This window comes from Coregonus clupeaformis, unplaced genomic scaffold, assembly GCF_020615455.1.
Source record: "Coregonus clupeaformis isolate EN_2021a unplaced genomic scaffold, ASM2061545v1 scaf0505, whole genome shotgun sequence".
NCBI lineage: Eukaryota > Metazoa > Chordata > Actinopteri > Salmoniformes > Salmonidae > Coregonus > Coregonus clupeaformis.
This window is the reverse complement of record NW_025533960.1, coordinates 268,698-294,465: the sequence shown is the minus strand read 5'-3', so window position 1 is coordinate 294,465 and position 25,768 is coordinate 268,698. Positions and strand designations below refer to the sequence as shown.

The window sequence follows — 25,768 nt, the reverse complement described above, 5'->3', positions numbered from 1 at the left end:
TGTTACGCCACAGAACAATAAGTGAACATTTTTTGCGGGGTAATGCTGTGTGATGTTGTGCGTGACCTGACTGTACTTTGCAGCGGATCTGCAACAGCAAACCATACTTTATTCAAGTATTTCGTTCGTGATTTCTTGTCCATAGTCAACATAAAAGGTAAGGCGATCTATAATTTATAACAGTGTTGATGACAGCCTCTATACCAGCTCCTTAGAAAGGAGAAGGAAATTAATTACTTCAAAGCACTTGCAATCTCTGTTTGGAAACGGGGAGGGACCTTTTGTGTTGAGATAGGGTAAATTAGGTGGTGATCCGAAGCTGAAAAACGTGAAGTTGATCGATCCCCGTCGAGGGAGGAGCTGATGTTTTGTATATGACAGTAAAACATGCTTATGATGACTATAAAATGTGTTGGCCTTAAATTCTTGCACATTTTCGCATAAAATGTATATTTCAACAGTCTGCGCAGGCAAATTTGCCGAACTGCTAAACTTGGAACCAATCACAACTCCCATACATACCCCTCGTGATGAAGGCAGCCAATGGCCTGCTTCTGTCTTCGATGTAAACACAGCCTCTTGTGAAAACGCGAGCTGCTGTCTGGATCAGATAAGCTAGCTCCCAAAGACTGAAATAAGATAAATACACTACATCACCAAAAGTATGTGGATACCACTTCAAATTAGTGGTTTCGGCTATTCAGCCACACCCGTTGGTGTATAATATCGAGCACACCGCCATGTAATCTCCATAGACAAACATTGGCAGTAGAATGGCCTTACTGAAGTGCTCAGTGACTTTAAACTTGGCACCTTCATAGGATGCCACCTTTCCAACAAGTCAGTTTGTCAAATTCCTGCCCTGGTCAACTGTAAGTGCTGTTATTGGGAAGTGGAAACGTCTAGGAGCAACAACGGCTCAGCTGCGAAGTGGTAGGCCACACAAGCTCATAGAATGGGACCGCTGAAGCATGTAAAAATCGTCACTCACTACCGAGTTCCAAACTGCCTCTGAAAGTAACGTCAGCACAATAACAGTTTGTCGGGAGCTTCATTAAATGGGTTTCCATGGCCGAGCAGCCGCACACAAGCCTAAGATCACCATGCGCAATGCCAAGCGTCGGCTGGAGTGGTGTAAAGCTCGCCGCTATTGGACTCTGGAGCAGTGGAAACGCGTGCCTCTGGAGTGATGAATCACGCTTCACCATCTGGCAGTCCGATGGATGAATCTAGGTTAGGCGGATGGCAGGAGAACGCTACCTGCCCCAATGCATAGTGCCAACTGTAATGTTTGGTGGAGGAGGAATAATAGGCTGGGGCTGTTTTTCATGGTTCGGGCTAGGCCCCTTAGTTCCAGTGAAGGGGGAAACCTTAACGCAACAGCATACAATGACATTCTAGACGATTCTGTGCTTCCCAACTTTGTGGCAACAGTTTGGGGAAGGCCCTTTCCTGTTTCATCATGACAATGCCCCCGTGCACAAAGCGTGGTCCAGAAATGGTTTGTTGAGATCGGTGTGGAAGAACTTGACTGGCCTGCACAGAGCCCTGACCTCAACCCCATCGAACACCTGTGGGATGAGTTGGAACGCGACTGCAAGCCAGGCCCTAATCGCCCAACATCAGTGCCCTACCTCATTAATGCTCTTGTGGCTGAATAGAAGCAAGTCCTCGCAGCAATGTTCCAACATCTAGTGGAAAGCCTTCCCAGAAGAGTGGAGGCTGTTATAGCAGCAAAGGGGGGGACCAACAACATATTAATGCCCATGATTTTGGAAGGAGATATTCGAGATAGGTGTCCACATACCTTTGGTCATGTAGTTTATCTGTTTTCGAGTGCACGTGAAATATTCAGCATGCAATACGAATGGTCTTGATCGTATGAAGAGGTAACCATTTAGCCAATTTATAAAAAAGCTAGCCAACTACTGTAAATGTTAATTTGTGTTTCATTAGCTATTTCTCTGTCAGTGAATTCCATTTTTTAATCATGTTTTGGCATGTCTATGTCTCATTTCAAGTAACTAGCTGCAGGCTTAAATAAACTTTCAATCATATACTTTGCATAGAAACTCAAATAAAAGCATGTAGATAGAAAGGTGTGTGTATACAGGTTATGCAATACAGATTGCTTAGCCTACACATATAGCATATCTTGCAATACAATCTTCTCTAAAAACAGTACAATGTGCTCTGTAGTAAGAGTCCTGTGTAGCTCATTTGGTAGAGCATGGCGCTTGCAACGCCAGGATTGTGGGTTCGTTTCCCACGGGGGACCAGAATGAAAAAATGTATGCACTCACTAACTGTAAGTCGCTCTGGATAAGAGCGTCTGCTAAATGACTAAAATGTAAAATAACCAGAGTTTGAGTTCTAAACCAGATGAGTTCTCAAATAGCAGCTGCCCAATACAATGGTGGGCGTGCATCAAATCAAATCAAATTGTATTTGTCACATGGGCCGAATACAACAGGTGTAGACCTTAACGTGAAATGCTTACTTACAAGCCCTTAACCAACAATGCAGTTTTAAGAAAAATAAGAGTTAAGAAAATGTTTACTAAATAAACTAAAGCAAAAAAAATAAGAGGAACAATAACGAGGCTATATACAGGGGGTACCGGTACCGAGTCAATGTGCGGGGGCACCGGTTAGTTGAGGTGATTGAGGTAATATGTACATGTAGGTAGGGTTAAAGTGACTATGCATAGATAACAAACAGCGAGTAGCAGCAGCATAAAAAAGGGGGGATTCAATGCAAATATTCCAGGTATCCATTTGATTAGCTGTTCAGCAGTCTTATGGCTTGGGGGTAGAAGCTGTTAAGAAGCCTTTTGGACCTAGACTTGGCACTCCGGTGCCACTTGCCGTGCGGTAGCAGAGAGAACGGTCTATGACTAGTGTGGCTGGAGTCTTTGGCAATTTTCAGGGGCTTCCTCTGACACCGCCTGGTATAGAGGTCCTGGGGGGAGTGTGCTTAGACCCTTCCCGTACTCCCTGTTCATCAAGTTTGCTGACGACACGACGGTGGTAGGCCTGATCACCGACGGCGATGAGAGGAAGGAGGTCAGAGACTTAGCAGTGTGGTGTCAGGACAACAACCTCTCCCTCAACGTCAGTAAGACCAAGGAGCTGATCGTGGACTATAGGAGAAAGAGGGGCGAGCACGCTCCCATCCACATCGACAGGGCTGTTGTGGAGCTGGTCGAGAGGTTCAAGTTCCTTGGTGTTCATATCACTAAGGACTTAACATGGTCCACACACATCCGCACAGTCGTTAAGAGGACACGGCAGTGCCTCTTTTCCCTTAGGAGGCTTAAAAGATTTGGCATGGGCCCTCGTATCCTCACAAAGTTCTACAGCTGCACCATCGAGAGGGGGGGCAGTGCAAATAGTCCGGGTAGCCATGATTAGCTGTTCAGGAGTCTTATGGCTTGGGGGTAGAAGCTGTTGAGAAGTCTTTTGAACCTAGACTTGGCACTCCGGTACCGCTTGCCGTGCGGTAGCAGAGAGAACAGTCTATGACTAGGGTGGCTGGAGTCTTTGACAATTTTGAGGGCCTTCCTCTGACACCGCCTGGTATAGAGGTCCTGGATGGCAGGAAGCTTGGCCCCAGTGATGTACTGGGCCGTACGCACTACCCTCTCTAGCACCTTGCGGTCGGAGGCTGAGCAGTTGCCATACCAGACAGTGATGCAACCAGTCAGGATGCTGTCAATGGTGCAGCTGTATAACTTTTTGAGGATCTGAGGGCCCATGCCAACTCTTTTCAGTCTCCTGAGGGGGAATAGGCGTTGTTGTGCCCTCTTCAAGACTGTCTTGGTGTGTTCGGGCCATGAGTTTGTTGGTGATGTGGACACCAAGGAACCTGAAACTGCTCCACTACAGCTCCGTCGATGAGAATGGGAGCGTGCTCAACCCTCCTTTTCCTGTAGTCCACGATCGTCTCATTTTTCTTGATCACGTTGAGGGAGAGGTTGTTGTCCTGGCACCACACTGCCAGGTCTCTGACATCCTCCCTATAGGCTGTCTAATCAGTGTCGGTGATCAGGCCTACCACCGTTGTGTCGTTGGCAAACTTAATGATGGTGTTGGAGTCGTGCTTGGCCACACAGTCATGAGTGAACAGGGAGTACAGGAGGGAACTAAGCATGCACCCCTGAGGGGCCCCCGTGTTGAGGATCATCGTGGCAGATGTGTTGTTGCCTACCCTTACCACCCGTCAGGGAGTACAGGATCCAGTTGCAGAGGGAGGTGTTTAGTCCCAGGGTCCTTAGTTTAGTGATGAGCTTTGAGGGCACTATGGTGTTGAACGCTGAGCTCTATAATGTTGGATGCATTGGAATATAAGGTATGGAGAATGATAAAGAGAATGATAGAGCCTGTAGGATTATAGAAAAAGCAGTTCATAAATTGTTTGAGTTTCAAATACTAGATGTTCAGTGAATGTGAGTATATCTAGGTGGTTTAAATTAACATTCCCACTAACCTTCTAAAAGATGACGGTGCCAAAATCGAATTATAATGTACGTTTCATGCATGTACATTTCAACAAAGAACACAATCACAAATAGTGTTTCACCATTTATTGGGTATGGAGACAAATAGCAAAGGTGGCTTAGGGAGTATTTGAAGTATCTAAATATAGTGTAACCTACCAATCAATATAGGCTAAATCAAGTACTGTGGAGGGTTGCAGTCCAGAAATTAGAGCTTTACCATCTATGCCAAAAGCCTGGGCCTCTGATAGAGATTGTAGAACTGTCATCAGCGCATGATTCAGTATTCCCCCTTCTCTGTAGGAGCATTTGTGTGCCCAGGCCCCATAGGCGTATCAAAGATCCCACCCTGGTCACTAATGTAGCTGACCGATGTAGAGAGAGACAAGTACCTTAGCAGAATGCAATCTAAAGCTTGTGTGGTCTAGAGACGAGAACTCTACCGTCTATGGTAAAAGCCTGGGCTGCTGACGGGGACGATATAATTCTCCCCACTGCATGTTACAATAGTAAAATAATCAGTTTGTCATGTGTGAAACTGATTCTACATTGAATTTAGTCTTCGAGATGCTCAAACAAGCATGTGTATCTGTAGTTGGTGTTCTTCAACTCTAAAATGCACTAGACTGTGTAAGACAACCCACAAAGAAAAGACAGGCAAATGCATATGTGGTCTCAATGTCTAAATAGTGACGGACAGCAGGGATAGTTCAAATGGCAGGACTTGGTGAATAGATCATAGGAGACAAAAGTGAGAGACAATAATGAATAAAGATGCTCAAACAAGTACATGTATCTGTAGTGGGTGTGCTTCAACTCTAAAATGCGCTAAACTGTCCAAGACAAAATCCACAAAGAAAAGACAACAGGCAAATGCATATGTGATCCCAATGTCTAAATAGTGACGGCAGGGCTAGTTCAAACTGCAGTAGAATGGTTCTCCTCACAGGTCCGTGAATCAGCCCATGCTTGGTGAATAGCACTTGTTGATCTCTGGGAGCAGTACACAGGAGAGCTGAATAGATAATGTGAGACAAAAGTGGGAGACCAGAATGAATAAAATAAATCACAGCAAAGGAATGTATTTTGTGAGCTACAAAATGAAATGAACATCCTGACTTTTGAGGCAGGCAGGGTGCTCTGCAATCATCCTAGTCCAACTATTGACAGGGATAATGTGCCATTTCGTATTTGTCAGTATCAATGTAATTAGTGGGTCCTGCCTTGATGACTATTAGATTTACACTACTTGTCCTATAGATTTTTGTAGTCTTAAATTATTACTTTGAATAAACTGATAGCTAAAACGCTCCTTGTCCCGGAATGACATGCTAGCTAGTGATAAAGCTACAGTATCTGCTCCTGCTAGCTAGCAACAGATTTGCTTGTTGTACCTAGCTAGCTAACTAGCAAGCTAGCTACATTACTAAGGTTGCTGTGTTCTAAGTTGGGAGTCGTTTTACAGCTTGCATTGATGGTATCATGTTTCTATAACTAAATAGTTCTAAATAAATAAAGACTTTACCTGATAGCAGTTTGTCGGATGAAGATTGCTCTCAAGATGTCACCAGCTGTCTACTACCTTAGATACGGATAATGTGATTGGCAGACGGGATCAGCAGAGATAGTACTATGGATAGTACACAAGTTTTGATTGGTTTACAGTTTAGTACTCTGCGACGTTTGCCTGTCCAGCTAGCGAACATAAAAGTACATATTTACATTTTTGTGTTCAGAATAAATAAATACACACTATGTAAAAACCAGCTCCTCCCTCGACAGAGATTGATCATCTCGAAAACTAAAGCAGATCCTGTAGCTTTCTACGGCCCATCATCTAAATGGGTTAGTTGATACAGGTCATATTGTAACCAAATACACGTCTCAATCTTAGACAATATTCATATCTTAATTTATTTTGTTGCCTCATTACATAGCTCTCTGTTACTTCTCCTTGATCAGATGGCCCAGTGGTGCCAGCTGCAACTACTGGAGTCTAAATACCTGGAGCAGGTCGACCAGCTCTATGATGACTCCTTCCCCATGGACATCAGACAGTACCTCAGCAAGTGGATTGAGAGCATTGACTGGTAAGCAGTGATGGTAGGAGAGTGTCTGCTGTATTTAATGAATAAATAAAGATTGACTCTCTACTGTAGTCTATTCATCTCCTTCATCCGATATCTTCCCCTGTGATTGAAACCCTGTAGGGAAAATGTGGCTGTTCAGGACTCCTTAGCAACAGTACGTTTCCATGACCTGCTAGCCCAGCTGGATGACCAACACAGCCGCTTCGCCCTGGAGAACAACTTCCTGCTACAACACAACATCCGCAAGATCAAGAGAAACCTCCAGGTATAGTATGAGCTCAGTCACATCTTTACCAGTGGCCTTCCATACTGTATTGCTTGTATGTTACAGTAATTATCTATAATAACTTTTTTTATTCTGGAAGATTTTGATTTGTAATTCGTTTTTAATGTATGACCCCAGTGTCTGAGTTGTTTTTGGGGTTTGTAGTAATAAAGTACACACTTTCACAGGACCACTTTCAGGAGGACCCTGTTCACATGGCCATGATCATCTCCAGAAACCTGAAGGAGGAGCAGAGGATTCTGGCTGCTGCCAAAAGCATAGAGGTGCCCTACATTGACTTGTATTGACATACATTGTAATTAATAAAATCACCACACGTCTTTCTCTATCCATGCTGTCAGATATTGTAGATGATCCATAACTGTGTACTGGAGCGTTTACATGCTTTAACTGTGCAGTTAAATGAACAGTATTTTCTTCTCAGACTGACAGAGAAAACACACACACTAGCATGGTTTTGGAGAAACAAAAGCTGGACAACAAAGTGAAAGACATGAAAAACAAGGTTCAGGTGAGTTAACATTTCCATCATATACTATATGTTGATTGTTTCCTGGTGGAACAAGTCCATCATTGATTTTCAGTACATGTTCATGCATGTCAGGTTTGTCATCTATCTGATCCAACACGTTTATCTCACTTGCTAGGAAGCGGATCAGAATATAAAGTCTCTGGAATACCTTCAAGACGAACATGACTTTAAGCTAAATACTCTTAAGAACAGAGGTGAGGTGATTTATTCTCAATCTGTAATAGATCATCATCTATTTACAGGAAGCTGTGTTTCAAGTATAGTCCGTAAGTGAATGTTTTTCCTTCTCTCACTTTAGAACATGAAATTAACGGGCTCACACTGAAACAGCTGGAACACGAGAAGCAGCTGATTGTAGAGATGTGTTTCAAGCTGAAGTTCAAGAGAGGGGTAAGAGGGGTCATGAGGGGTCATGATGAGGCTAAACAGTGACATTCTATCATGACATTGTACTGTGAATATTAACTGATTGTTTACGCTTCAAGCACCACTAAAACGACATGTATTCTAGTCATTCCGAACATATGAGTTGAGACTAAGGGGGCTTTCACACCAAATTGGTTTGGTGCGGTATTTCCAAACTCTGGTGCGTTTACCCCCTTAGTTCGGTTCGTTTGGACTGGTGTGGACACTATATCCGCACTTGGGAGCGCACTAAACCACGCACAGTGGTTTGCTCAAAAAGGGTGGTCTCCGTCCGATTCAATTCGTACTGTGGTGCGGTTCGCTGCAGATGAGAACGCAGTCCGGACCAAACGCAGGAAGAGGAGTTGCGCATTATTATTGGTTGTTTGACTGAGCATTTGATTTAATGCACCCGGCATCATCACTTGAGATCTCTGAAACGTTCTGTGAGTAGCGGCGCATTTATGAGCGCATCCGATACAGATTAGGGGAGCTGTGGGCTATACCGGGGATATAGCTGAATATAGCCTATTCACCTCGCAGTTAGAGCGGCTATTGCGCTCAGTTTCCTCCCGCATGTTGATGGAAGACCAAAGCGAAAGTAATATGAAGATTGGGACACACAAGTGATGCTTCATGATAATCATAGATGGATTTAACGTGAGCATTTAAACAAATTACTTGAATGGACACATGGTTTTGTTAAGGAATCTTTGTTCGTTTGACATTTGGCAGTGTGAAACCAAGTGGACCAAATGGAGGGGAAAAGACAATGTAACAAATAGTTGAACTCCGATTTGAACTATAGCTCAAAACTATGTGTGAAAACACCTTAAGAGTGTATTATCCAGTAATAACCAGCCTGCTCATATTGAAGAGTAGATAATAACTGTTCTTTGTGTGCATGGACTTTACTTCATTTCCTCCACAGGAAGTGGTTGGCCAGTTGGCGGAGGTGCTTAACATGGCAGAGGCGGTCCAGTCAGACCTGATCTCAGAGGAGCTGCCTGAGTGGAAGAAGAGGCAGCAGAGCTCCTGTATCGGAGGACCACCCAACGCATGTCTGGACCAACTGCAGAGCTGGTGTGGAGACTAGTTCATTCTCTTGGGCAAATTTTGTCTGATCAAGCAAAAATATGAATTTATGAACCCAACAATTTTTTTATAAAGTATTATTATTTTTCTTCGTCTTCCCCTGTAGGTTCACAGCGGTGGCGGAAAGCCTACAGCAGGTGAGGCAACAGCTGAAGGAGCTCCAGGAACTAGAGCAGAAGTACACATACGACAACGACCCAATCACACAGCAGAAAGGCTTCCTGGAGGGGCGGGCCCTGGCACTGTTTCGGAACATCCTAGAACAGTGAGTGACACCACACTTGTATTCCACTGTTAAAGGTCCACTCTGTGTTCTTTGCTCCTGTTTTTGATCATTTAAATTAATTATATATACACACACACTACCAGTCAAAAGTTTGGACACACTTACTCATTCAAGGTTTTTTCTTTATTTTTACTGTTTTTTATTTTGTAGAATAATAGTGAAGACATCAAAACTATGAAATAATACATATGGAATCATGTAGTAACCAAAAAAGTGTTCAACAAATCAAAATATATTTGAGATTCTTCAAATAGCCACCCTTTCCCTTGATGACAGCTTTGCACACTCTTGACATTCTCTCAACCAGCTTCATGAGGTAGTCACCTGGAATGCATTTCAAGTAAAAGGTGTGCTTTCTTAAAAGTTAATTTGTGGAATTTCTTTCCTTCTTAATGCCTTTGAGCCAATCAGTTGTGTTGTGACTAAGTAGGTGTACAGAAGATAGCCCTATTTGGTAAAAAACCAAGTCCATATTATGGCAAGAACAGCTCAAAAAAGCAAAGAGAAACGACAGTCCATTATTACGTTAAGACATGAAGGTCAGTCAATACGGAACATTTCAAGTACTTTGAAAGTTTCTTCAAGTGCAGTCGCAAAAACCATCAAGCGCTATGATGAAACTGCCTCTTATGAGGACCGCCACCGGTCTAATGAGATGGCGTATCGCAGCAGAATGCTGTGGTAGCCATGCTGGTTAAGTGTGCCTGGAATTCTAAATAAATCACAGACCGTGTCACCAGCAAAGCACCCCCACACCATAACACCTCCTCCTCCATGCTTTATGGTGGGAAATACACATGCACTGATCATCCGTTCACCCACACTGCGTCTCACAAAGACACGGCGGTTGCAACCAAAAATCTCCAATTTGGACTCCAGACCAAAGGACAAATTTCCACCGGTCTAATGTCCATTGCTCGTGTTTCTTGGCCCAAGCAAGTCTCTTCTTCTTATTGGTGTACTTGAGTAGTGGTTTCTTTGCAGCAATTCGACCATGAAGGCCTGATTCACACAGTCTCCTCTGAACAGTTGATGTTGAGATGTGTCTGTGACTTGAACTCTGTGAAGCATTTATTTGGGCTGCAATTTCTGAGGCTGCTAACTCTAATGAACTTATCCTTTGCAGCAGAGGTAACTCTGGGTCTTCCATTCCTGTGGCGGTCTTCATAAATTCCACAAATTAACTTTGAATTCCAGGTGACTACCTCATGAAGCTGGTTGAGAGAATGCCAGGAGTGTGCAAAGCTGTCATCAAGGCAAAGGGTGGCTATTTGAAGAATCTCAAATATAAATAATAGTTTCATTTGTTTAACACTTTTTTTGGTTACTACATGATTCCATATGTGTTATTTCATAGTTTTGATGTCTTCACTATTATTCTACAATGTAGAAAATAGTAAAAATAAAGAAAAACCCTTGAATGAGTAGGTGTGTCCAAACATTTGACTGTGTGTGTGTGTGTATATATATATATATATATATATATATATATATACTCAGCAAAAAAGAAACGTCCTCTCACTATCAACTGCATTTTTCCCAGCAAACTTAACATGTGTAAATATTAGTATGAACATAACAAGATTCAACAACTGAGACATAAACTGATCAATTTCCATAGACATGTGACTAACAGAAATTGAATAATGTGTCCCTGAACAAAGGGGGGGTCAAAATCAAAAATAACAGTCTGTATCTGGTGTGGCCACCAGCTGCATTAAGTACTGCAGTGCATCTCCTCCTCATGGACTGCACCAGATTTGCCAGTTCTTGCTGTAAGATGTTACCCCATTCTTCCACCAAGGCACCTGCAAGTTCCCAGACATTTCTGGGAACCTCCGATCCAACAGGTCCCAGACATGCTCAATGGGATTGAGATCCGGGCTCTTCGCTGGCCATGGCAGAACACTGACATTCCTGTCTTGCAGGAAATCACCCACAGAATGAGCAGTATGGCTGGTGGCATTGTCATGCTGGAGGGTTATTTCAGGATGAGACTGTAGGAAGGGTACCACATGAGGGAGGAGGATGTCTTCCCTGTAACGCACAGCGTTGAGATTGCCTGCAATGACAACAAGCTCAGTCCGATGATGCTGTGACACACCGCCCCAGACCATGACGGACCCCCCACCTCCAAATCGATCCCGCTCCAGAGTACAGGCCTCGGTGTAATGCTCATTCCTTCGACGATAAATGCGAATCCGACCATCACCCCTGGTGAGACAAAACCGCGACTGGTCAGTGAAGAGCACTTTTTGCCAGTCCTGTCTGGTCCAGCGATGGTGGGTTTGTGCCCATAGGCGACGTTGTTGCCGGTGATGTCTGGTGAGGACCTGCCTTACAACAGGCCTACAAGCCCTCAGTCCAGCCTCTCTCAGCCTATTGCTGACAATCTGATGGAGGGATTATGTGTTCCTGGTGTAACTCCTAGTAGCATGCCTAAGGCACGTTTACGCAGATGAGCAGGGACCCTGGGTATCTTTATTTTGGTGTTTTTCAGAGTCAGTAGAAAGGCCTCTTTAGTGTCCTAAGTTTTCATAACTGTGACCTTAATTGCCTACAGTCTGTAAGCTGTTAGTGTCTTAAAGACCGTTCCACAGGTGCATGTTCATTAATTGTTTATGGTTCATTGAACAAGCATGGGAAACAGCGTTTAACCCCTTTTCAATGAAGATCTATAAAGTTATTTGGATTTTTACGAATTATCTTTGAAAGTCAGGGTCCTGAAAAAGGGATGTTTCTTTTTATACCCATTTGTTCTTGAAGAATATCACTTCTAAATGCCTCAATACAGTATATCACCTCAACATTCCTTGTGTCTGTGGTGTGTCTCAGTTCATTGGTGGTGGAGAGACAGCCCTGTATGCCCACACATCCACAGAGACCCCTGGTGCTGAAGACACAGGTGCAATTCACTGTCAAGCTCAGGTAAGCACAAACACAACAGCACCTACCATCTGTAGTTCCTATGGATCTGTCCAGACCTGGTTGAGTTTTGATTTGTATTTCATCTTCTCTAGATTTCTTGTGAAGCTCCAGGAATTCAACTATCAACTCAAAGTGAAAGCTTTGTTTGACAAGTAAGTGGATGAGTGTAGTAGAATATTTGTGTTTGTGTGTTATGTCCTGCTCTTGAATTTGTGATGTGAATACACAACTAAAGGGGGAATGCACATTGTGTTTTCTCTCCAGGGACGTTACAGAAAAGAAAGGGTTTCGTAAGTTCAACATATTGGGGACCAACACAAAGGTTATGAATATGGAGGAGTCAAATGGAAGCTTGGCTGCAGAGTTTCGCCATTTGGTAAGCTAGCACAATTTACAAATAGCATACAGGGCACTATATCTGAATGAGTTGTCCCGATTGGCCATTTGGACCTGCACTGTCATCACTCCTTACAGTTTATTCTCTGGTCTCAACACAGCAACTGAAAGAGCAGAAAGTAGCCGGCAACAGAACAAATGAGGTAAGAGACTACCTGCAGATTGATAGCTGGGTTATAGGACTGTCCTATAATGACAAGGTAATCAGTTACAGTCAATTCATTCCGATAGATATGATATGTACTAAGTACAGCGTGGTACTGAGTCCTAGGGTGCGTCACAATAATATCTCCTTTCTCCTGAAGTGTGCACTCGTTCACTACTTCCCACAAATCTAAAAGCATTGGATTGGTATGGGCCGGAGGGAGTTTCCATCATATTTCTTTCAAATCGGTGAAGGGAAGTGAACAAGTGCAGACTTTTGGAGGAAGGTGAGACAATTGGGACATCGCCCTAATGTGTTACTGTCTGACCATGTTATTCCAGGGGCCTCTCATTGTGACAGAAGAGCTGCACTGCATCTGCTTTGAGTCTGAACTCAACCAGTCAGGTCTGGAGCTCAAGCTAGAGGTAAGTGGTCTGAAATATAGTTCAGAAAGGAGGCACCAAGTAGAAAACGTTTTTTTTTAACCATTTATTAAAGAATGAGTCATGCAAGTCTTGGCGATATAGGCTCTGCTCCTTCAGGGTAGCTCACTGCCCAAGCAAAGCGTCAATATATCAAATTACCTACAAGCAGGAAAACAGAACCTAACAGGTGGAGGCTGGGGTGGTGGTGGGAGCAAAGAAGCAAACGCATACTAGCAGTAGCAGCAAGCGGCAGCAGGATATGTTAGCAGAATCGGTCAGCTTAAATAGAACTCCAAATAAGGTAGAGGGGATTGTTACTAGCATCTAATTGGTGCCATCTCAGCTGATGCTGATGATTTATTTCAGAAAGGAAACGCCACATAGAAATATGTTTAACCATTTATTAAATAATGTAATATTGCAAGTCTTTGCGATATAGTCTGTTACATCAGGGTAGCTCACTGCCCAAGCAAAGCGTCAATAAATACAATTACCTACAAGCTATACCAATCCCCCAAAACAGCAGAACCATACGCCAGACGACTATGTGTAGCTACGGCAGAATGCGCCGTTGAGATATGATCAAATAGATCAGCTAAGTCATCCTACCATTACAAGACCATACCATGTGTGAATATTAACAATTTGTAGAATGCGCTGTGCAACGTATGTCTTATAGTTCTCATATGCTTGACGCAAGGTGAGCTGTCATCTTGGTATATGGGAATATTCGTCCTATCTAACTAGCAACCGTAAGCAAAATGAACCCAACCGCCCTGGAAACTCACCGCCGGGTGCTCTCACCGAAACTAAATGAGTAATCATCTGACGTGTCTACATAAAAATATATCCTTATCTAACAAGCAAACTTAAGCAATATGACCCAGTCAACCACCTGCAGCTACAATGCCTTCGGAAAGTATTCAGACCCCTTGACTGTTTCCACATTTTGTTACGTTACAGCCTTAATCTGAAATTGATTATTGCTTTTTTCCATCATCAATCTACACACAATACCCCATAATGACAAAGCAAAAACAGGTTTTTAGAAATTTTAGCAAATGTATTACAAATAAAAAAAACGGAAATATCACATTTACATAAGTATTCAGACCCTTTACTCAGTACTTTGTTGAAGCACCTTTGACAGCGTTTACAGCATTGAGTCTTCTTCGGAATGACGCTACAAGCTTGGCACACCTTTATTTGGGGAGTTTCTCCCATTCTTCTCCGCAGATCATCAAGCTCTGTCAGGTTGGATGGGGAGCGTCGCTGCACAGCTATTTTCAGGTCTCTCCAGAGATGTTCGATCGGGCTCTGGCTGGGCCACTCAAGGACATTCAGAGACTTGTCCCAAAGCCACTCCTGCGTTGTCTTGACTGTGTGCTTAGGGTCGTTGTCTGAGGCCTGTTAGAAAATGTATCTAGGTTCACCTCATCATCCAAGTATAGGGAGTTTGTAAATCAACCAACAACGTTATTAGAAGTATGGTAACATAAAAGACAAATCCCCCATCGTGTATATGTAATGTACTTTATATCAAGTTGCCAGCAAATACAGCAACGTGTATTTGACGCCATCATAGCAAACGTAATGAGGCATGGTACTGGCAGGTAAACTCATCGACATTTAGGAGCTCTCAATAGGTCATTCTACCATTACATGACTGTCTACAAGGCCTCTGTGTAGCATAAGCTAATGCAGCCGTACGTCTATTTCTCATATGACGCACCGCGTGTTTCTTGGCCCAAGCAGGTCTCTTCTTCTTATTGGTGTCCTTTAGTAGTGGTTTCTTTGCAGCAATTCGGCCATGAAGGCCTGATTCACACAGTCCCCTCTGAACAGTTGATGTTGATATGTGTCTGTTACTTGAACTCTATGAAGCATTTATTTAGGCTGCAATTTCTGAGGCTGGTAACTCCAATGAACGTATCCTCTGCAGCAGAGGTAACTCTTGGTCTTCCATTCCTGCGGCGGTCATCATGAGAGCCAGTTTCATTATAGCGCTTGATGGTTTTTGCGAATGCACTTGAAGAAACGTTCAAAGTTCTTGAAATGTTCCCTATTGACTGACCTTCATGTCTTAAAGTAATGATGGACTGTCATTTCTCTTTGCTTATTTGAGCTGTTCTTGCCATAATATGGACTTTTTCTTTTACCAAATAGAGCTATCTTCTGTATACCCCCCTACCTTGTCACAACACAACTGATTGGCTCAAACTCATTAAGAAGGAAAGAAATTCCACAAATTAACTTTTAAGAAGGCACACCTGTTCATTGAAATGCATTCCAGGTGACTACCTCATGAAGCTGGTTGAGAGAATGCCAAGAGTGTGCAAAGCTGTCATCAAGGCAAAGGGTGGCTATTTGAAGAATCTCAAATATAAAATATATTTTGATTTGTTTAACACTTTTTGGTTACTACATGATTCCATATGTGTTAGTTCATAGTTTTGATATCTTCATTATTATTCTACAATGCAAAACATTTTAAAGAAACCCTTGAATGAGTAGGTGTGTCCAAACTTTTGACTGGTAGTGTAGTCTACCTGAGCTGAAGGCTTTGTCTAACTTGTATATATACCGGTAAGCCATGAGAGAAGCTAATGATGACCTGATAACAAGAAGAAATACAGTGGGGGAAAAAAGTATTTAGTCAGCCACCAATTGTGCAAGTTCTCCCACTTAAAAAGATGAGAGGGCCTGTAATTTTCATCATAGGTACACGTCAACTATGACAGACAAAATGAGGGAAAAAAATCCAGAAAATCACATTGTAGGATTTTTAATGAATTTATTTGCAAATTATGATGGAAAATAAGTATTTGGTCAATAACAAAAGTTTCTCAATACTTTGTTATATACCCTTTGTTGGCAATGACACAGGTCAAACGTTTTCTGTAAGTCTTCACAAGGTTTTCACACACTGTTGCTGGTATTTTGGCCCATTCCTCCATGCAGATCTCCTCTAGAGCAGTGATGTTTTGGGGCTGTCGCTGGGCAACACGGACTTTCAACTCCCTCCAAAGATTTTCTATGGGGTTGAGATCTGGAGACTGGCTAGGCCACTCCAGGACCTTGAAATGCTTCTTACGAAGCCACTCCTTCGTTGCCCGGGCGGTGTGTTTGGGATCATTGTCATGCTGAAAGACCCAGCCACGTTTCATCTTCAATGCCCTTGCTGATGGAAGGAGGTTTTCACTCAAAATCTCACAATACATGGCCCCATTCATTCTTTCCTTTACACGGATCAGTCGTCCTGGTCCCTTTGCAGAAAAACAGCCCCAAAGCATGATGTTTCCACCCCCATGCTTCACAGTAGGTATGGTGTTCTTTGGATGCAACTCAGCATTCTTTGTCCTCCAAACACGACGAGTTGAGTTTTTACCAAAAAGTTCTATTTTGGTTTCATCTGACCGTATGACATTCTCCCAATCCTCTTCTGGATCATCCAAATGCACTCTAGCAAACTTCAGACGGGCCTGGACATGTACTGGCTTAAGCAGGGGGACACGTCTGGCACTGCAGGATTTGAGTCCCTGGCGGCGTAGTGTGTTACTGATGGTAGGCTTTGTTACTTTGGTCCCAGCTCTCTGCAGGTCATTCACTAGGTCCCCCCGTGTGGTTCTGGGATTTTTGCTCACCGTTCTTGTGATCATTTTGACCCCACGGGGTGAGATCTTGCGTGGAGCCCCAGATCGAGGGAGATTATCAGTGGTCTTGTATGTCTTCCATTTCCTAATAATTGCTCCCACAGTTGATTTCTTTAAACCAAGCTGCTTACCTATTGCAGATTCAGTCTTCCCAGCAAAGTGCAGGTCTACAATTTTGTTTCTGGTGTCCTTTGACAGCTCTTTGGTCTTGGCCATTGTGGAGTTTGGAGTGTGACTGTTTGAGGTTGTGGACAGGTGTCTTTTATACTGATAACAAGTTCAAACAGGTGCCATTAATACAGGTAACGAGTGGAGGACAGAGGAGCCTCTTAAAGAAGAAGTTACAGGTCTGTGAGAGCCAGAAATATTGCTTGTTTGTAGGTGACCAAATACTTATTTTCCACCATAATTTGCAAATAAATTCATAAAAAATCCTACAATGTGATTTTCTGGAGAAAAAACATCTCAATTTGTCAGTCATAGTTGATGTGTACCTATGATGAAAATTACTGGCCTCTCTCATCTTTTTAAGTGGGAGAACTTGCACAATTGGTGGCTGACTAAATACTTTTTTTCCCCACATAGAGACTGAAATATGCTCAGAACAGAAGCAGCAAGTATCGCTGTAATTGCACACTGTTCCAGACCTGCACGTTAAATTAAATGTGTTTTTAGTTAAATTTATAAGGGAAGGTATGTACGAAATTGTAAGTGTGACTGCCGGTGCAAGTCACATTAGCTAATGTGAGCTAATTAGCTAATGTGACTGGAAGACACCGTAAATGTATAGCTGATACTATAGTGTCTTGCAGCGGTCTCGTGACCCGCGCGACACATAATAGGCTATTATCTGTATTGATTGCTGCACTAAACAAATTAGTGTCCGCATGAGACCAAATACTATCAAATCGTCATGATAAGCACCATCTTGCTCATGTCATCAAGAAAACATTGGGACTCACTGTATATCGACGCATATAGGCTAGCGTAGGCCACTTCCTCCTGTATGGGCGAGCCGATTTCTCAGTGGTGAGGTGTGTTAACTGAGCGCACAGACTCTGCCCGAAGCTGGCATTGGGAACAAACAAAGTATAAAATACTCCCTAAACAAATCTACTAGCTAGCTAGTTGTAGCCGCTATTGACTGACAACAGTAGAGCAGCGACGTGGATTGATCCTCGCAGTCAATGACATCCCCTCAGCAGCCAGCATATTGAATGATGCGGGCAAGGTTCAAACACAGCTAGCGAGCATTTGCGAACAAAATTCATATCAGAAAACCGCAGCATAGCAAGAAACAGCTAGTTACAGCAGCAGTGTCAATACAGCAAAAGAAGCAAACTCATACTAGCAATCACAGCTGAGACGGGCACTCAGCTTCCCTATCTAAACTGGCTTCACTTTATACTAGGTCTACACTCCCATTTTCATGAGGTCCAACAGCACTCTGGCCTTATTTAATTTGACCTTGATTTTCTCCGGACTCTGGTCCTTCTTAGGCCATCTCCCTGCCAATCGTGGTCATCTCCAACGTCAGCCAGCTGCCCAGTGGCTGGGCCTCCATCCTGTGGTACAACATGCTGACCAGCGAGCCGAAGGTAGAGTACAGTACATTCATTAAATTTAACCTTTATTTATACATGTTATTTGCATTGAAATCAAATCTCATTGCAAGAGAGACCTGTTCAGAAGGCCCATGCATTAGCCAGTCTAAATCAGATAAAAAATTGACAGTACACAAACGCACTGCTCTCTTTTTCTGTCTCGCTCGTGTTACCCTGGTCTGTCCCAGAACCTGAAGTTCTTCCTGAGCCCTCCTGCAGCATCCTGGGGTCAGCTGTCTGAGGTGCTGAGCTGGCAGTTCTCCTCTGTCACCAAGAGGGGACTCAATGATGAGCAGCTAGGTATGCTGGCTGACAAACTACTGGGTGAGTCACGATGGGGGATTTGTCTTTTATGTTACCATACTTTTAATAACGTTGTTGGTTGATTTACAAACTCCCTATACTTGGATGATGAGGTGAACCTAGATACATTTTCTAACAGGCCAGAAAGCACAGAGGAATCCTGAGGGCCTTATCCCCTGGACCAAGTTCTGTAAGGTAGGTCATGACTACAATATACAGAATACAACATCTTTACAGTTCACTAACACAACAATATAGAAGGATACCTAGTAATCCATCTAGACATCTGAAGACACATTGTCTACTGTAGAGTATCAGTGAGAAGAGCTTTCCCTTCTGGCTGTGGATCGAAGCTATCCTGGACCTCATCAAGAGACATCTGCTGTCCCTGTGGAACGATGGGTGAGTTATTTCATTTTCAGTGGGTTGAACATTATCATTATCAGAGAGTTAGCAGTATGGTATCTATAGCTTGCCACAACAGACTTCATTCTGTTAGAGCTGCATCTGCCGAATTTCTCAGCACAAAAGCAAACAACTACACTGTTACGCTCTAATTAGCTGAGGAACGCTCAATTCAGTTCTCTTATATCGAGGCAGAGTTGAGTTTTGATAACTAGTCGAGGGATTTGATGGCAACAACATTGAGTCACCATCAGTCGATTCTTGTAAAAACTGAAAAATAGGTGTTTGTATTCGATAAAAGTTTGTGTTAAAAGTATGAATTTCAGCACCCCGCTGAAGGACCGCTGTTGTATAGGACAAACATAGGTACATGTAAGCTGATGAAGAATCGACTGATGGTGACTCAATGTTGTTGCTAGCAAATCCCGAGACCAGTTATGAAAACTCAACTCCGCCTCGATATGAGAGAACGGAGTTGAGCGTTCCTCTTGCTAGTTCTAATGGACTACAAGGGACCACAGATGGCTGAATCAGCTACAGTGCATTCGGAAAGTATTCAGACCCCTTCCCTTTTTCCACATTTTGTTACGGTACAGCCTTATTCTAAAATGGATTAAATAAATACAAATCCTAATCAATCACAATACCCCATAATGACAAAGCGAAAACTTTGTTAAAAATGAAAAACAGAAATACCTTATTTACATAAACTACCAGTCAAAAGTTTGGACACACCTACTCATTCAAGGGTTTTTGTTTATTTTTACTATGTTTTACATTGTAGAATATTAGTGAAGACATCAAAACTATGAAATAATACATATGGAATCATGTAGTAAACAAAAAAGTCTTAAACAAATCAAAGTATATTTGAGAATCTTCAAATAGCCACCCTTTGCCTTGATGACAGCTTTGCACACTCTTGGCATTCTCTCACCCAGCTTCACTTGGAATGCTTTTCCAACAGTCTTGAAGGAGTTCCCACATATGCTGAGCACTTGTTGGCTGCTTTTCCTTCACTCTGCGGTCCAACTCATCCCAAACCATCTCAATTTGGTTGAGGTCGGGGGACTGTGGAGGCCAGGTTATCTGATGCAGCACTCCATCACTCTCCTTGGTAAAATAACCCTTACACAGCCTGGAGGTGGTTTGGGTCATGGTCCTGTTGAAAAACAAATGATAGTCCCACTAAGCCCAAACCAGATGGGATGGCGTATCGCTGTAGAATGCTGTGGTTGTCATGCTGGTTAAGTGAGACGCAATGTCACCAGCAAAGCACCCCCACACCATAACACCACCTCCTCCATGCTTTACGGTGGGAAATACACATGCGGAGATCATCCGTTCACCCACACTGCGTCTCACAAAGACACGGCGGTTGGAACCCAAAATCTCAAATTTGGACTCCAGACCAAAGGACAAATTTCCACCGGTCTAATGTTCATTGCTCGTGTTTCTTGGCCCAAGCAGGTCTCTTCTTGTTATTGGTGTCCTTTAGTAGTGGTTTCTTTGCAGCAATTCGACCATGAAGGCCTGATTCACACAGTCCCCTCTGAACAGTTGATGTTGAGATGTGTCTGTTATTTGAACTCTGTGAAGCATTTATTTGGGCTGCAATTTCTGAGGCTGGTAACTCTTAACTTATCCTCTGCAGCAGAGTTAACTCTGGGTCTTCCATTCCTGTCGCGGTCCTCACGAGAGCCAGTTTCATCATAGCGCTTCATGGTTTTTGCGACTGCACATTAAGAAACTTTCAAATTTCTCGAAATGTTCCGTATTGACTGACCTTCATGTCTTAAAGTAATGATGGACTGTTGTTTCTCTTTGCTTATTTGAGCTGTTCTTGCCATAATATGGACTTAGCCCTATTTGGTAAAATACCATCTTCTGTATATCCCCTACCTTGTCACAACAGAACTGATTGGCTCATACGCATTAAGAAGGAAAGAAATTCCACAAATTAACTTTTAAGAAGGCACACCTGTTAATTGAAATGCATTCCAGGTGACTACCTCATGAAGCTGGTTGAGAGAATGCCAGGAGTGTGCAAAGCTGTCATCAAGGCAAAGGGTGGCTACTTTGAAGAATCTCAAATCTAAAATATATATTGGTTTGTTTAACACTTTTTTTTGGTTACTACATGATTCCATATGTATTATTTCATAGTTTTGATGTCTTCATTATTATTCTACAATGTAGAAAATAGTTAAAAATAAATGAAAAACCTGGAATGAGTAGGTGTGTCCAAATTTTTGACTGGTACTGTAAGTATTCAGACCCTTTGCTATGAGACTCGAAATTGAGCTCCGGTGTATCCTGTTTCCATCCTTGAGATGTTTCTACAACTTGATTGGAGTCCACCTGTGGTAAATTCAATTGATTGGACATGATTTGGAAAGGCACACACTTGTCTATATAAGTTCCCACACTTGAAAGTGCATGTCAGAGCAAAACCAAGCCATGAGGTCGAAGGAATTGTCCGTAGAGCTCCGAGACAGGATTGTGTCGAAGCACAGATTTGGGGAACGGTACCCAAACATTTCTGCAGCATTGAAGGTCCCCAAGAACACAGTGGCTTCCATCATTCTTAAATGGAAGAAGTTTGGAACCACCAAGACTCTTCCTAGAGCTGGCCGTCCGGCTCGGGAGAGAAGGGCCTTGGTCAGGAGGTGACCAAGAACCTGATGGTCACTCTGACAGAGCTCCAGAGTTGCTCTGTGGAAATGGGAGAACCTTCCAGAAGGACAACCATCTCTGCAGCTCTCCCCCAATCAGGCCTTTATGGTAGAGTGGCCAGACGGAAGCCACTCCTCAGTAAAAGGCACATGACAGCCCACTTGAAGTTTGCCAAAGGCACCTAAAGACACAGACCATGAGAAACAAGGTTCTCTGGTCTGATGAAACCAAGATTGAACTCTTTGGCCTGAATGCCAAGCGTGACATCTGGAGGAAACCTGGCACCATCCCTACGGTGAAGCATGTTGGTGGCAACATCATCCTGTGGGGATGTTTTTCAGCGGCAGGGACTGGGAGACTAGTCAGGATCGAGGGAAAGATGAACAGAGCAAGGTACAGAGAGATTATTGATGAAAACCTGCTCCAGAGCGCTCAGGACCTCAGACTGGGGCAAAGGTTCACCTTCCAACAGGACAATGACCCTAAGCACACAGCCAAGACAACGCAGGAGTGGCTTCGAGACAAGTCTCTGAATGACCTTGAGTGGCCCAGCCAGAGCCTGGACCTGAACCCGATTAAACATCTCCGGAGAGATCTGAAAATAGCTGTGCAGCGACGCTCCCCATCCAACCTGACAGAGCTTGAGAGGATCTGCAGAGAAGAATGGGAGAAACTCCCCAAGTACAGGTGTACCAAGCTTGTAGCGTCATACCCAAGAAGACTCGATGGTGTAATCGCTGCCAAAGGTGCTTCAACAAAGTACTGAGTAAACGGTCTGAATACTTATGTAAATGATATTTCCGTTTTTTATTTCTAATACATTTTGCAAAAATTTCAAAAAACTTGTTTTTGCTTTGTCATTATGGGGTATTGTGTGTAGATTGATGAGGGAAAAAACAATTTAATCCATTTTAGAATAAGGCTGTAACGTAACAAAATGTGGAAAAAGTTAAGGGGTCTGAATACTTTCCGAATGCACTGTACATTTACAGAATTGTTGAACAATGTGAATTTCCCCCTGTCAAATATACATAATAAAGTAAAATGTTGTTTACATTTAGTTGCATTCTGGGCTTTGTGAGTAAGGAGAGGGAGAAGTCCATGCTGACTGGGAAGTGTCCAGGCACGTTCTTGCTGCGCTTCAGTGAGAGTAGCAGAGATGGAGCCATCACATTCACTTGGGTGGAACACGACCTATATGGTGAGTCTGTGAAAACACACACACCACACGCACACACAGCGGCCCTGTAGGCAATTACAATTAAAAGGTTGATGTGTGTGTGTTTCGCAGATAAGCCTGTATTCCATGCAGTGGAGCCCTACACCAAGAAGGAGCTGTCTGCCGTCTCTCTGCCTGACATCATCCGCACCTACAAGGTGATGGCAGCTGAGAACATCCCAGAGAACCCACTCCGCTTCCTCTACCCAGACATCCCCAAAGACAAGGCCTTCGGAAAGTACTACGCCAGGGCCACAGAGGGTAAGCAGCCAGCGACCTTTTTGTTTCAATCCTCTGTAAATATTATAATAAATAATATATGCCATTTAGCAGACGCTTTTATCCAATGCGACTTAGTCATACGTGTATACATTTTACGTATGGGGGGTCCCGGAATAAAGAAGCATTACTGAAATCTACTTCCATTGTCCCATCAATCATGCCCCTTGGTAGCAATTGTGTTCTTTTTGATTTACACAAAGCCCCTGTGAGGACCAGGATGTCTGTTTGGTAGACCTTTGGGGTTGTGGAGCAGTTGGGGCAGGTGGTCTTTATCTCTGGCCCACCATTTTAATTTTTCAGCATCGGAGCCCATGGATGTGGAGAGTCCCACCACAACAGGATACATGAAGACAGAACTCATATCAGTGTCAGAAGTGTAAGTCTAGAGTACACTTCATAATACTCAATATTCATTTATTTCGTAAAAGGTGAAGGTGCCATAAATACTGTATTTGTATTTGCAATAGTCTGGTTTGAGTATGATTGATGATCTGACTTAACTGTCATTTTCGCAATGTGTTTTAGTCACCCATCTAGACTGCAAGACAACATGATGCCCATGTCGCCAGACGTGTTCGGAGAGCTGAAGAGGAGTGTTGCACCAGTGCTCCAGTGTTGGAATAGTCCTAAGGATATTGATGCTGTGGTGAGTAAAACTTCCCCTCTGGTGCTCAAAAAAGTTTATTAAATTCCATTCAATTGCAGTCTGATGCCAAACACTATCTAAGAATTGATGAACAATGCAATCATTGGCGAATATGTAGCCGATATGTCATCATGACATTTCTCGTCCATTATTCTTCTTCATCATACTACTTGCCTCAGCCATCTGATCTCGGAGAGTTTTTACCTGAAGACTTTCAGGTATAGTTAATGGTGCCGTTTTCGCCGAATAAGCATGTCTTTGCTAGTAATAACAGGCTGTGGGTGACATTTCAATGACGCAAAATAAACACTGGTGCTGTCAAACCGTACCTACTGTAGTAACTTATAGTAGTACGTGCAGTACAACTGTTTTGTGTTTTCAGCATGAGGCTCATGTATGCATGATTATCTGTAGTCTGCTACATTTCCTGACCAGTATGCAACATCCTCTAAAAATGCTTAAATCCCTTTAGATTGGAATGAATGTGCATGTTGCAAATTCAATGTCATCATGATGGCATTTATTTTGTCCCGCTAGTCTAACCTATGGTAGTTTTGCATCCATAAAGACATTTTGCTCATGTTGACTATTTATCATCCTCTGTAGATGTTTGAGAACATGCCTAACTTGGACAGCAACTGAGCCAACGGACATGTGGGACCTGATCATTTAGTCCAGAACATGTTTTATATTGAAGCCTATTTCATTTTGTATTCTTTACTCTCCTTGAACTTCAGTAGTCATGTTGCAGAACATATAAACTTTTTTTGTACGGAGTCAGTTTGAAAGATATACAATTACAGTAGAAATATACATTATATATTACACTCACTGGAAACAATTAGATATTTTGGTGATAATGTGTATAAACATAAAACACTTAGCTAACTACTGTAACATTCATATAATGACTGAATAGGCGCTCCTAAGTCTTTCCATGTCCATATTCAACCATATACAGTCCTGTGTGGCTCACTTGCGACGCCACGGTTGTGGGTTCGATTCACAGTAAGGGAAAAAAAGGTCTGAAAATGTATGCACTCACTACTTGTAAGTCACTCTGGATAAGACCATCTGCTAAATGACCCCAAAAAAAGAATAAAATGAGATATTATCCATCTTTTGAAGTTATTTATTTATTGTTTGATCATTGAAATAAACTTATCTCTATTGCCTGCAACACACAGCTGAAGCAGATATACTTGAATGAAAACAAACAAACTGATGACATCAGTATACACCTGTGGTACATTCAAAATAATTAGTTAATGTTGAAGTTGACCTGCACCTACACAGATGAACAATAAACACTCATACATACGAGGCTTCTTGTGCAACAGGGACTGGGGATACAAAGTCAAATCACTTGAGATGAGTTATTCAATAACAATATCATAGTCATTCATCAAATCACAAGTACGTTGCCTTAGTGCTTTTAGTACAATAGTTTAGGGTTTAAGATTTTGAATGCAATGCCCTGCAATGTACTCACTGTCCCTCCCATAGTCTATGACACAAACATAGACACACAAACAGACGAGTTCTCACCAAAACAACCTGACTTTTCAAGTATATGCTTATACGTTTATTTTACACTTTTTAAAAAGTGCTCCGTTAGTTATGTGTTGGATAGTCTTAGTGTTATGCTTTCATATAGGCCTATAATGACAACTATTGTATCTCTACCCAAAATAGGCTTTTGGGTGAGTATGGCAAGATTTAAAGTCCACCATTGTGGAGTTGTTACGAACGGAAAACATTCATTAAAGTGTAATGCACTGTCTATAACTGTAGATAAAATCAGTGTAAAACCATATACAGTGCCTTGCAAAAGTGTTCATCCCCCTTGGCGTTTTTCCTATTTTGTTGCATTATAACCTGTAATTTAAATGGA

General features: G+C 42.7%; 1 protein-coding gene across 2 annotated transcripts; it reads left to right on the top strand.

The window, feature by feature from the left end:
- On the top strand, positions 1 to 24,994 carry LOC121568070 (signal transducer and activator of transcription 1-alpha/beta). 2 transcript variants are annotated; one of them, XM_045215765.1, is made up of 24 exons: positions 2 to 157; positions 6,461 to 6,588; positions 6,709 to 6,853; positions 7,042 to 7,137; positions 7,299 to 7,385; positions 7,522 to 7,600; positions 7,705 to 7,796; positions 8,743 to 8,894; positions 9,013 to 9,171; positions 12,028 to 12,120; positions 12,213 to 12,272; positions 12,385 to 12,496; positions 12,618 to 12,659; positions 13,003 to 13,086; positions 18,239 to 18,337; positions 18,532 to 18,667; positions 18,786 to 18,841; positions 18,957 to 19,048; positions 22,789 to 22,928; positions 23,019 to 23,207; positions 23,529 to 23,604; positions 23,754 to 23,874; positions 24,054 to 24,092; positions 24,481 to 24,994. In XM_045215765.1, exons 2-24 carry the CDS (start codon positions 6,461 to 6,463, stop codon positions 24,514 to 24,516), a joined length of 2,313 nt encoding a protein of 770 aa, XP_045071700.1. In that variant the 5' UTR covers positions 2 to 157; the 3' UTR covers positions 24,517 to 24,994. The 2 variants fall into 2 exon arrangements, with proteins under 2 accessions (XP_045071701.1, XP_045071700.1); XM_045215766.1 differs by lacking the exon at positions 24,054 to 24,092 and having other exon boundaries at positions 1 to 157.
- Positions 24,995 to 25,768: the final 774 nt, after the last annotated feature.

What these genes read in the sequence shown, in the direction of transcription:
- LOC121568070 (XM_045215765.1), top strand. Translation starts at nt 6,461, where the DNA reads ATGGCCCAGTGGTGCCAGCTGCAACTACTGGAGTCTAAATACCTGGAG. An exon ending in CCTGGACCAAGTTCTGTAAG is followed by an intron (nt 18,842 to 18,956) that starts GTAGGTCATGAC and finishes TGTCTACTGTAG; the next exon opens with AGTATCAGTGAGAAGAGCTT. An exon ending in CTAAGGATATTGATGCTGTG is followed by an intron (nt 23,875 to 24,053) that starts GTGAGTAAAACT and finishes TACTTGCCTCAG; the next exon opens with CCATCTGATCTCGGAGAGTT.